Source organism: Prunus mume, linkage group LG5, assembly GCF_029339155.1.
Source record: "Prunus mume cultivar Tortuosa linkage group LG5, ASM2933915v1, whole genome shotgun sequence".
Classification (NCBI taxonomy): domain Eukaryota; kingdom Viridiplantae; phylum Streptophyta; class Magnoliopsida; order Rosales; family Rosaceae; genus Prunus; species Prunus mume.
This window is the reverse complement of record NC_142702.1, coordinates 24,651,289-24,664,329: the sequence shown is the minus strand read 5'-3', so window position 1 is coordinate 24,664,329 and position 13,041 is coordinate 24,651,289. Positions and strand designations below refer to the sequence as shown.

Sequence of the window (13,041 nt, the reverse complement as noted above, 5' to 3'; positions counted from 1 at the left end):
ATTTTCTGAGCAATGTGCTAGCAGGCACCATGAAAGGGATTCAGTGCATGCATGATGCATGACATTGCATATGACTAGGAAATTAATATATGTGCAGAAGTAATCTTAATTAGCACAAAATTTGACTAACTAGATTCGAGTACATTCATGCACATTACTCCAAATTAAGCAGTATTTGAGTATGAGAGTAGGGTTTGTGTTCTAACAACATAGAATGATAGAGACAGTTGCACATCTCTAATGTCTCTAATGCCGTGGGCAATCATCAATCTTTCATGATTGTGGTGCTAAGTGGGTGTTGAGAGCAGTAGCTCACGCATGTAGGATGAATTCTAATCATTAATGCATTGTATACAATGGACGTTAGAGACAATCTTACATTCGTGCTAAGAATGAGACCAATCGTTAATGCATGTGAATTTCACAAATAAGAGACTCAATAGGCTATAGACTACGGAAAAAGTAAGAAAAATTAATAAAGGGTCAGATCAGATCATATCATATGTATCCCATCAGTGGTTGCTCACGTGTTACATCCATCTCCTTTCCAAAAGAAAGGTCGATGATGATCTGAATTTGTAATTGCATGATCAGAATTAATAAATTAGGAATTAAGAAAGCGTGTGAGAATACCGGGGAAACCCCACACAGGCATAAACAGACGACACAACAAAGTCCAACTAAGCATAGCAAAGCAAGCAACCACGCGTGGACCTTTGTTCGATTGCTTGCCAATAAATATGGACGACAGTTTGCAAAGTCCCCCATACATCTAATCCAATCTAGCTGCTTTGCATGAAAAATAAATAAATAATAGGAGCACAGAATATTCTTGTCTCTGGGATGAGGGTCCAAATTACTCAGCTGGCTTTGATTAAGTAGTGCTAATTTTTCGGGAACATAATGATTAATGAAGATTATTGAAGCAAAGCATATCTAACACCCAAAAATAGTAATAGTAAAAAATTAATAAAGCATATATGCGTTTTTTTTTTTTTTTGGGTTCTTAAGAGGAAGGCCATGCAACTAATATATTCTAGACCTAAATCTAACAATTTTTTTCCTATACATTACAATTTATGCCACATACACGGTTTTGTGAATGAATATTACATTTTTTTCTTCGTCATAATAACAGTTCCTAAGAACATCTACAATTAAGGGCCTAAGTGTGGGCGCTACTGGGCCCAGTGATGTTTTTCTGTTTTCCACATATAAGCTTAGCTTTACAAGTCAAATTAGGGTAAATCAAATATTAGCCCACCACTTTAGGTAGAAATAAACCCATCAATGCAACCAATCTCTACACCACAGGACACACCTCTGCAAACAAACTCTACATGTGTTGGTTCATGATTTAATGAGAAGGCATTTTGTGATTTGTGCCGACGTTTCCAGCACAGAAGAAACCAAATTATAATTAAAAAAAACTCTAACATCTAATCAAGCTTATATAAATTATTATAATAATAAAAACTCTAACACTTTCCTCTTTTCTTTCACCTTTTTTTAAAAAAAAAATGTTTCTTCTCTCTTAATTTTTCTTCATCTCCTCTCCCTTTTCTCTGATTATTTCTTTCTCTTTAAGTTTCTCCCTCTGTTTAAGCTGTCATGAATTCGTAGGTGTTGACCAAAAAATCATGGGAAATATGTTCTTTTGGGGTCAATTTCATCTTGGTCTGGATTGTGGGTATTGAGGTTTTATGATCATGCCAAGATGAGTGATGGCGAGGCAAATCGCCGCCATGACCAAAAAAAGCACTAGAAAACTATTTTAGCAATTCTCTATCAAACTCCAACTATATTCTCTAATTTAAAGAGTCATAAATACTTTAAATATTTTTTTAATTCAATTTTTGAATAAAGTAACCCAAAAAAAATATTTAAGCGCCAAGCCATTATCTAAAATAAATGGTTAAAATATTATTAAAATTAAGGATCTTTAAACAAGCATGATTGGAATTGTATTTTTTAAATGCCTCCCTAAACTTTGTTTAAAGATGTGTTTTAAGGACTCCATTGTAGATACTCTCATTTATAGCATATTCATAATTCACTTTTTTTTGACTTTAACATTGAATAATTATATCCTCAATTTTAGGGATTAAGTTGAGGGTACACATTTGTAGTTTTACTAACAATTCAATTATTCAAATCCTAGTCCCATGCATGTGACTTTTAACCTAATAATACATGATAGAAAATATATCCAATATTCCTAAATTAAAAAAAAACAAAAGCAATATGGCATGTACAACGTGCCTACAAAATTGTCCACCTTTAAACAACAATAAGTTTGTATTAATGTCATTCTCATCACAAACTTGTAACTTAAATGATTAAGCAGATATTTATGCATTCGAGCCTCTATCTTTGAATTCTCTTAATTCGATATTATTGTACCAAACCCAAAAACAAAAACAAAAAACAAAAAAAGCCACCCTCGTGGCACATGTGGTGTTAGGCTTGAAAGTACACTGTACATGTCATGGTTTGATAATCTGGCCACAATCTAGATCAAATTGACCATATTGTTTTTTGCTTTGGTTTGTCGATTGTTTCTCTTGTCCTTGTTTTGTTGTGTCTATTTATAATTTGGAAAGATCAAGCGACTTTAATATTAATTTGTTTTTTTTCTTTTCGCAAAAGACTTTCAGAAAATGAATCTATACAATTTATTGTGTTAAATTATTACTGGTAGTTGTGGTACATCTAGTTTCATCCAGATCATTTCATTAATTTTCACGTTCCAAAATTACAAAAAAAGAAGAAGATTCCAGACCATTTCCGCCACCAACATCTTTCTTCGGTTTTCCTTTTGTTTTTGTCTCTTCAGTTAAGTAAGAATCACGACATAATTAAGCATCATCTCAACAGTTCAGATTTGGCCTCGTGAAAAAACAATTGAGCGAACCAACAAAACATATGTACTTTTTTTTTATTCGTAGTGAACAAGAATTTGACTAGGTCTTCATCCAAGGAATAATGGACAGTGCGTTGTTTATCTGAGATTAACTGCATCATTAGTGAACCTAGGAGGGAAAATTCATAGCCGCCGCCTCTTTTGGGGTGGCGACTATCATTGTGTTTTTTGTCCCTTTTCTTCCTCTATTTTCCTTCCATCTCCACCTATCCTCTTTGCTTTCCCCTCCTGCATTGTCTTTGTCTTCCTCTCTGTTTCGTTGACTATTATAGTTTATGGTGTAATTCTATAATAGATCTATGCAGATTTATTCTTTATTTTTTCGGTATATCTGATTTATTTGACGAGGAGGAAAGTTAATTAGCGCGGAGTTAGTACTTGTAGATATTAGATTGACTTTATAACCACAGAATGTCAATCCGGTTGATTTAATTTCTTTATTTTTAGAATAAGTCGCAGAAATTCGTTTGGTTCAAGTAATTCACTTGATGCTTCAAACGACCAAAATTTGCTTCTTAAGTCTTTCCTCAGTTAATTTCTAAAGACCATAATACTTTAGCTCGAGACTTCTATGAATTAATAATATATTGACGGGGACTGACTGATATCTTGCACTGGAAAAAAAGCATACATATATAATATTTAAAAGGAAGTGGAAGAATATGATAATATATTGGTGTATTTGCTAGTGGCATTGACCGTATTTTAAGAAAGAGGATGATTTGAACCTTCAAACGGGCGGAAGGGAAAAGACTTTGGGTGGGCAAAAGCCAAAATATAAGACCAAGGCTAAAGGTTGAAACTTAAACAATTAAAACATAATTAGGTTTGGAATTTTACAACAACAAAAACTGCGTGGGGAAAGAATATATAATGGTGTGCAACTGCTTCCACCACGGCCACGTTACAAGACTGACTCCTTTTTTTTCCGAGTGGAGGGTAGAAATATAGCAAATTCAAATGATAATGTCACTTTTAAAGTGTCATAATCTTTGGGACTTTGAACTTCTCTCCATGACTCATTTTCTTGTTTCTCACCCAACTCTCGAACTAAATAGGACCAAATTATAATCTAATTCCTTGGGCGCACCACGTTTAAGTAGTTGTGGCAGCATGCGATTTGCTAGTCATGTTATATTGGTAACTAGAGAGAGGCAACTCATTTTGTCATTTTAATCGATGAACAAGGGAGGAAATTCGAATTCCGGGATCTTTTTCAATATAAAAAAGAAAAAGAAATACTTGCAGATATGTAATTGATGAGAAAAGTATATAACGCATTTACTAATATCTATATTTCTTGTAAAGATGAGACTCGCTAGGTACCTAGGTAGATTTAATTTTACTCATTGAGAAATTTTTTTTTAATCATCAATGTGGTCAAAACACTTTCATCAATTATCCACATTAGGGAGTGCTATGACTTTTTAAAATATCTAATGGCTTCCATGTTTTAGGCGATTAGAGCATCTACAATGGGCTCCCTAAACCACCTCCTTAGACAAATTTTAGGGGGGAATGATAAAAATGCAACTCCAACAACGATCTCTATCCACCTCTTAAAATAATGAGTCATCTAGGAGCTTCTAAATCTGAAGAGAGAGAAAGGACTCCTAGTGGCTCCCTATAATTTAATGCTGCTCTATTTAATGAGTATTTCAAACCTTTATTTAATGCTAACCATTTTTTATTTTATTTTTTAATAGAGATTGACCAATCAAAAAAAAAGTTATAGCATTTATGACTCTCTAAATTAGGGAGTATGGTTGGAGTTGAAATTTTTTAGAGAGCTCCTAAAATAGCTTTCTTATATTCTTAGCCAAATTTTAGCTAAAAAATAGAGAGCGTCATTGTGGATGCTCTTACATATGTAAATTTTTTGGGTGTAACCGTCAGATAGAGATAATTTTCATAGAGAATGGCTTGGCTAGCATGAGGTTCATACCCCACGAGGTTCATACCCCACGTTTTTTTAAACATACAGTGCTATAACTAGCAACCATATTTTTAGCTAATAAGTCAAAAATGGCAACAATGTCCTCAAAAAAACATGGCATTTCAATCATATATGGACAGGTACCATGTATGTAATAATAGGATCCCCCGCCGATTCATTGTAGAGGAACCATAGAACTGTGATTGCATCAGCCAGGTGAGAAAAGAAGACCTAGCTAAGATGACGTGTAGGTTAAGCGATGACCAATACCTACTTATCTTTGACTGTTTATTATTATTAGGATAAATTGTAATAATTGTTGTTGTTACGGATTCAGGAATTCAAAATGAAGTCGATTAAATTTACTTTACGTGAAGAGGTTTCGCATAAAAGGGTGTTATGAGTAGTCTCGGGTGAGCTGTCCTAGAGATTTTGAGTCAACGAATTATATCCCAAAAAGAAGTTATGAGTAGTCTCACATCAATAGGCAAAGGGGGAAGCATTATCCTTTCTCAATTTGTTGTTCTTTTATGTGTGTGCCCAAAACTAAATAGTACTGGATAAGATAAAAGGTGAGGAATGAGTGTTCAGTTTTGTATAGGATGCTTATAGCTAAAGCAAATATATATACATGACTGAATTGCATGTGATCTTCTAATTCCTAAATGACACATGTGCATGAATGTATGCATGCATGTTGTTCACGTGTCCTGTTCATACCACATGCATATGAGCACAAGTTCCTCTCGTATGGACATGTAGCTATATACAGGTTGTCTGCCCACAATCTGGTGCTCCATCTGATGTCATTTTACAGGGGGTTTTCCTAATTAGGTTAGTAATGTCCCCAATGAATGTGATCTTCGATTCGTCAAAGATAATGCATGCGTGTTAGATGAGAACTACTCCTATAAGGAGGCTAGCTAGAGTGATTTAAGCATACATGGTATATGATCATCTTATGCTTATCAGAACATGTTCTTAAATATCACTATTACTACAGTGACATACTAAAGTAGCACTATTACTAGTACAAGTCGATATTATCGACATAATATTGATACTTTATTTACGTTGTGTTAAGATTATCTAAAACTGTTGACTATTAAAATAATGGGATAATTGTCAACATTGTATCGAGATGATATCGATGTAATGAAATTATAATACAGTAATAGTGGTATTTGAAAATAATTTCATGACATAAATGAGCATAAGTATGTCGTAAATTAAAACATACGGTTCTTTGAATTAATACACACGTCGCCATGCCTAGTTACCATAGACTTGGACACCTCTTCAAACTGTAAGTAACCTGAAAAAGTCAAGGGTGGTTTTTGTATTTTATTTTAAAAGTATCTAATATCAATAAAATAATAAAATTAGTTGTACTGTATTTATTTAATATAGAATAATGCTATTCTTACCACATTTGTATACCACATTCTCATACCACCTTATGTGGCATATGAGGTGGACAATACATCAATTAAAATTAATTTAAAGTTTTCTTATCTTTTATGATTTATTGACACTTTTTAATTGATGTGATTGTCCACTTCATCTGCCACATAAGGTGGTATGAAAATGTGCGATATAAATGTGGTAAGTGTAGCATTACTCTTTAATATATTATTAGACCCCGTTTGATTTGGGGAAAAGAATTGATGGAAAATAATAAGTAATAGAATTGATTTTAATGATTGTGGCATCCTTTTAAAAGCATTACGTGTATAACAAAATCTCCAAAAACCAGAGGATCAAGAAAAGAACAAAAAAGGAAAGACTTGGAAGTTACAAGTGGCTGCAGCGACATGTGGAGTGATTCCTTGAACAAAACTCAAAAGAAAAACTTAGGCAAAAACAGAAAATTTAAAAAGAAAATAAAATTAACGCAGGTAAGGGATGACGTCATCTCACTAGATTGATGACACAGATGCCATTGACAATTTAGATGCCTTCTCTCTCTATATATATGTATGTGTACACATAGAACTCGAAGCAAACTCTCCAATTCAAGCAAAGCAAGAGAAGGCACATTGGCCCCTCCTTGAAAATTCCTACCTCATATCTCACTCAAAGAAAGAAACAAAGAAAGCAGCAAGCAATGGAATTCAACACTTCAACTCCCTCTGCTTCTTCCCCTCCACTTTCAATATCCCAGCTATCTTCTCCGACTGCCTCATTTCCCTCTCCTAATAATCCTCTCCAGTTATCTAATTTATCTTCTCCTAATTATGCTGTCAAGAATAATAATAGTATTATTAACACTAGTATTAATAATCCAACCTCTCCTTCACCACCACCACCACCACCACCACCACCTGTTGTTCTTAGCCCATGTGCTGCCTGCAAGATTCTTCGGCGGAGGTGCGCGGAGAAGTGTGTTTTAGCTCCATATTTCCCTCCTACGGAGCCCCTCAAGTTCACTATTGCCCACAGAGTCTTTGGAGCTAGCAACATCATCAAGCTCTTGCAGGTAATAACAAATTCTGTAAATTATTCATTATTTTTAATATTGGGCTCACATCAAAAGGTAAGGTAGGTCATGATCAGGAACCTTTTTTCAACTTTCACAAAGTGAAAGTACAATCATTTTGAAAGAGGGTTGTCTCTCACTCACTAGTGCGAGATTGTATTTATATTGTCAAACTGTGAAATTAAAAGTTACATGTGTGAAATTTTTTCAGGAGCTTCCAGAGTCTCACAGAGCAGATGCAGTGAGCAGCATGGTTTATGAAGCCAATGCCAGAATCAGAGACCCAGTGTATGGCTGTGCAGGAGCAATTTGCCAGCTCCAGAAACATCTCAGTGAGCTCCAAGCCCAACTGGCCAAGACACAAGCTGAGCTTCTCAACATGCAATGCCAGCAGGGCAATTTGATTGCCCTAATTTGTATGGACATGACACAATCCAAAGACCCCATTTTGCAGCAGCAGCAGCAGCAACAGTCTTACCTTGACACAAGCTGCTTTCTGGATGAGACCAATTTGGGCACAGCTTGGGAGCCTCTGTGGACATAAACAGTCATTTGGGTCATGGTTGATGTTACATTTAAGCTTAACCTCCAATTGCGGACGAGACATTGAAAAATATACTTTGAAAATTTCTTCAATAAAGTTATCATTTGTTAAGGTTTATATATATATATAAATATTACATATAAATAAATAGTCTTGTAATATAAAGGCAGTCTTATTCAAAGCAATGATTTTGTAACCTAATTATATACATATATATATATATATATATATATGTAATGAAATAGTCTTTGTTCTTACTATGTCTTCACCTGCAACTTCTTTTAAGTTTCATTCTTCTTTAATATATTCATAACAAGAAATTTGGGAGGCAGAAAACAGAGCACCTTACACAAAATTTGTGATGTTTGTTCAAGCTGCACTAGGTGGGATAGGATCTTGAAGTTTTTTCCTTCCGAGCGATAATCTAAACAACTCTAAATTATTCCACTCTAAACTATTCTGTATGGAGTGGGATTCGAACTTGAGTACAGTAGAGCTAGCATGTTAAAATGAGAAAAGAAAATCATAATTTGTTTCTTTGGCTCTGGGGTGACCAGAGGCCCAACAAAGAAAATAAGGACAGGGCCTCCTCCTCCCATGTGCACCTGGGGAGACTAAGAATAACGACTTGACGGTAAGTTTTGATGATAACCAAGCAACGAACAGCAAGCCATGTGCAAAATTTTCTCTAAAATTAATGAAGGAATGAATTAATAATCAGAATTCCATTTTAGGGTTTTACAAATTACATATACATGTGACACACGCAATGATCTGTGACTCATGCCTCAGAAGACGACACAGTAAAGCTTTCATAGTCAACGAACGTTGACTAACAGATTCACAACTTCTATCCCAAAATTCTGTTTCTTCATCTAGAAAGTATATCATTTTCATGAAGTTAGTCCTGTGGAATTAAGATAAGTTTGCTAACATGTTCCCATGTCCACGTACCACATCGTACTCCAAGTTGTCTATTTTCTGGTAAGTGGTTACGAATGTGAACAAAACCACAGATTTTGAATTTCTGGCCAATAGATGCCAAAAATAATATTGCTCGATAATTTCTTGGTCCTCAGTTCAAACACACGTCTCACTTGCAGATCATATTAAATGCATTCCTCCAATTAATGATGAGAAAGAGTAACAGGAAATTCCTTCCTAAAACTGGCGTTTACCTCACCTTGGTTCAATGGTTCATATTGAAGGAAGTTGAGGTTCCGAAGTTCCACCCTAAAATCAAATTGGCAATGGGAGGAGTAGTCCAACTCCTTATAAGCCCTTGCTAGGTTTCACAACTTTCCAATGTGAGACTATTTACCTTCACATTCTCACAGGCCCCGCCACGTGTGGTGAATTTTCAAGCTTAATACGTGGACAACACATTTTGGGTGACGTGAATCACGTGTGGCCGTTGGGCTTTCACACGTGGGCAACCTGCTCTAATGCCAAAACCAATTGGCAATGGGAGGAGTAGCCTAACTCCTTATAAGTCCTTGTTAGGTTTCACAACTTTCCAATATGAAATTTTTTACCTTTACATTCTCACACATATGAAGATTGATAAAAATGAGAATCACAAAAAGACTGATAAAAGTACTAATATTAGCCTTTTGAGTGCATGTGCATGACCACAATTTTGGAAGTGTGTATAAATTCTCTAAAAACTAACTTGTGTGTACTAGTTTTTCCTCTCAGTCCAACCTTATGCCAAGGGCTGCTCATGGCAACTTCCATCTACCATCTTTTTCTCACTAAATACGGGTTACTTACAAGGAAATGCAAAACAAGGTGTTGAAGGTGGGCTAGTAATTATTTTGGTACTAAAATGCGGTTACATGTTATAATTCTTTTTTAAAATTTAGAAATTCATAATTCAATCAAAAAAACCATTAGTCAAAAAGAGCCAATACAAACTAGCTACAAAGGTCATTACAATAACCGAGCAGTCTAACATCAAAATTAAAATAATCTGATGCGCCTCCACTAATGATCATGCAGGATCAAAGAAACTTTAGCATAGACATCCCAATTAAGATTGCAAAATCAGAATATCAAAGATATAAAGCTTGAAAGAACCAAACCATAACAATACAAATAAAATTCTCACAAAAGAAAGATGAAAAGCTCTCACAAAGAATAGGTGAAAAGCTCTCACAAAATGAGAGGTAAAAAATACACAGAGAATCCAAAGAGCCTCTGTGACTTATTCCAAACATAAAGAAACAACAAAAAGGATGATAGTGGTGAAAATCTGACGCCGAGACGCAGTCACCTGTGGTAGTGGAGATCCCGACATAGTATAATTAGTTTATGTATAGTAATACATGTAGATATGTATTGATTGATAGTATACTTTAAAAGTTTGACAAAAAAAAAAAGAAGATAGTATACTTTAAAAGTGAAAATATCAATCATGTCGAGCACTCATATAAGACTACATAACCGTAACGTATTGAAGTACTCAGTCAAGGATTGGCACCGTATAATCGAAAACTGATTATTGACTTGGCCCTTGAATGACCAAAATCAATATCATGACTTTGCATTTACCAATTCTATCATGATAGATGGGCCTCTCTTGAAACATTTTAGCCCAATTTATTACCAAACAACAAACCACAACTAGTTCAGGCCCAGAAAATAAGAAGCAAAGCCCATGACCTATAATTCCAGTTCCAAACCCAAAGCCACCATTTAGTTACCACAGCCGAAGCTGCAGCAACAAAAGGAGCATCTGATCGTCTGATTCTACATTGTTTGGCCAGCGAGAAAGCTAGAGAAAATGAGCGGCGCCGGGAAGAAAGTTGCCGATGTGGCTTTCAAAGCCTCCAGGAAAATCGACTGGGAGGGCATGGCCAAGCTTCTGGTCTCCGATGAGGCTCGCAAAGAGTTCGCCTCTCTTCGTCGTGCCTTCGATGAGGTTAACACTACCCTCCAGACCAAGTTCAGCCAGGTCTGCGCACGCCCCCATCTCTCTCTCGCATACAAAAACACTCTCTCTATTTTTTTTTGGCGGTGTTTCTTTATAATATTTGCTAAGATCTCTGTGATATCTAGCTGTGTTTTGCTTCATTTCTAAGCTTATTGATCTGGGTTTTCTGAATTGAATAGTATTTTGTTGAATTTGGGTTTTTTGTTTTTGTTTTTTGGGTGTTATTTGGTTGATTAGTAAAATGGGTCTGTTTGGTTTTTTCAAAGTTTTCTCCTTTTTTATACTGATTTTCTTAGGGGCTAGCTCGTTACTAAATACTGATGTAGATGTTAGTGTTGAGCCTTTTAACCTGTTAGAGCTGATCTAAATGGACGAACTTGGATAAATCTTAAAATGGGATTAGAAGAGTTTGTTATATAATCATTCTTTATAATGGGAAATCACAGGGAATCCTTCTTGTACGGATTTATACACAATGGTATCTTTCTGAAGATATGTTATTGGTTGCATTTAGTTCACTTTTGGACGTTACTGCACTGATGTTTTAATCTATTTTCTGTTTCCAATTCTCATTTTGTTGCAGGAACCTGAACCTATTGACTGGGAGTATTATAGGAAAGGAATTGGGTCTCGCTTGGTGGATATGTACAAAGAGGCTTATGACAGTACGTTTTCTGACTACTTAATGAATGCATTTCAGAAGTATAATTCTTCCATGAATCAATCTTGTATTACATTAGTTGCAGTTACACTTACATACTGATTACTGAGGTCTGGTGTTGTGGAATTTTCGATTTGCATCCTTCTTTGAGCTGAAAACGTGGCACATGGTATTTCATAACAACGTGGTTGCCTTGCACTCTTTCATGAGATACCATGTGCCAAATAGATGAAGGCTTTAGGGGCTATTGTTTGAATTTAAATTTCTTGCCCTCTAGTGCTTTATTTGCTTAGACTTATCAACAATGTGCATGTTTATTCTTTGGTTAACAAATATAAGGTACACAACCCTTCCTTGATGAGTTGGGTTTTAACAAACTTCTGTTAACTGACTTGATAAGAATGATATGTCCTGTATCCGCTCACCCCCTAAAAGAGGCTTACATTAAACTATATTATGACTAGTAGAAGCATGAAATTATATTTTAATAACCTGTACAGAACCAGCTCTCCTCTAGATTTATAGGAAGTCTCATGGGAAAGTATTTTCAGCTGCTGATGTACCATTGTAGAATGGTATATATAATTGTATTTTGGGCTCTTGGCTATGGTTTTCTCCTAGTAATTTTAGAAACACATGTTCATCTGAGACATCCTTCTTCTAAATATTCCAAATGTTGTTCTTGGTAAATGTTGAGAGAATTACTTGGGTGTATACAAGAGAGAGAACAGTGCCCGAGTTTTGGCCTTCTCATCTATATTGTCATGTCTCATGTATCTTTCTCTGAAATCAAAACAACAAAATTGTTGCAGGCGTTCAAGTCCCCAAGTATGTAGACACGGTCACTCCTGAGTACAAGCCTAAATTTGATCAATTGGTTAGATCTCTCTCTCTCTCTCTCTCTCTCTCTCTCTCTCTCTCTCTCTCTCCCCATCCAAGTATATGTACTACTTTCTAACTTCCTGAGGTGTTTTATGTGTTACTGCGGAGTACAGTTGGTGGATCTAAAGGAAGCAGAAGAGAAATCTTTGAAGGAATCTGAGCGTTTGGAGAAGGAGATTGCTGAAGTTCAAGAATTGAAGGTAATGGGGATTGTCCCAGGCTAACCCCATATACTTGTAGAATGTATAGTTTCTCACACCTTTTTTGTTTAAATCTCTACAGAAGAAGATAAGCACCATGACTGCAGATGAGTACTTTGAGAAGCATCCAGAGCTGAAGAAGAAATTCGATGATGAAATCCGAAATGACTACTGGGGCTATTGATGACATTCAAAGGTTTCAGTGCTTGGCAATATTGCTGGGACGTGTCGTGTTTCACCCTTTTCTTTAATAATAAGGATAACCAAATTGATTTTGTTTGTAATCTGGTTGCTTTTGGTTTGAAGAATTTGAGCTTAAATAGAAATCCTTAAGAGGGGCTTGTTTTCCAGTAGGCCAATACATCTCATTACATTTACATAAAGGCAGTATCCGAATTTGTGAATGCTTCCGTTATATCCAGAGTTATATTTTTACGTATTCAATGTTTCTCGAGTAAGATGTAGTTGTCCAGTAACTGTC

General features: G+C 35.5%; 2 protein-coding genes across 2 annotated transcripts; both read left to right on the top strand.

Annotated features, from left to right (window-relative positions):
• Positions 1-6,873: 6,873 nt before the first annotated feature.
• Positions 6,874-7,999, top strand: LOC103332406 (LOB domain-containing protein 1-like). Its single transcript, XM_008235145.3, has 2 exons — positions 6,874-7,338; positions 7,550-7,999. The coding sequence occupies exons 1-2, from the start codon at positions 6,967-6,969 to the stop codon at positions 7,880-7,882; spliced, it is 705 nt and encodes a 234-aa protein (XP_008233367.2). The 5' UTR covers positions 6,874-6,966; the 3' UTR covers positions 7,883-7,999.
• A 2,594-nt stretch (positions 8,000-10,593) lies between these two features.
• Positions 10,594-12,999, top strand: ATPQ (ATP synthase D chain). Its single transcript, XM_008235144.3, has 5 exons — positions 10,594-10,838; positions 11,401-11,482; positions 12,291-12,355; positions 12,474-12,560; positions 12,643-12,999. The coding sequence occupies exons 1-5, from the start codon at positions 10,668-10,670 to the stop codon at positions 12,742-12,744; spliced, it is 507 nt and encodes a 168-aa protein (XP_008233366.1). The 5' UTR covers positions 10,594-10,667; the 3' UTR covers positions 12,745-12,999.
• The last annotated feature ends 42 nt before the right edge of the window (positions 13,000-13,041 follow it).

Excerpts from the sequence above, each read along its gene's own strand:
- LOC103332406 (XM_008235145.3), top strand. The coding sequence starts at position 6,967 with ATGGAATTCAACACTTCAACTCCCTCTGCTTCTTCCCCTCCACTTTCA. Across the intron at positions 7,339-7,549 it reads ACATCATCAAGCTCTTGCAG|GAGCTTCCAGAGTCTCACAG; the intron begins GTAATAACAAAT and ends AAATTTTTTCAG.
- ATPQ (XM_008235144.3), top strand. The coding sequence starts at position 10,668 with ATGAGCGGCGCCGGGAAGAAAGTTGCCGATGTGGCTTTCAAAGCCTCC. Across the intron at positions 10,839-11,400 it reads TCCAGACCAAGTTCAGCCAG|GAACCTGAACCTATTGACTG; the intron begins GTCTGCGCACGC and ends ATTTTGTTGCAG. Across the intron at positions 12,561-12,642 it reads CTGAAGTTCAAGAATTGAAG|AAGAAGATAAGCACCATGAC; the intron begins GTAATGGGGATT and ends AAATCTCTACAG.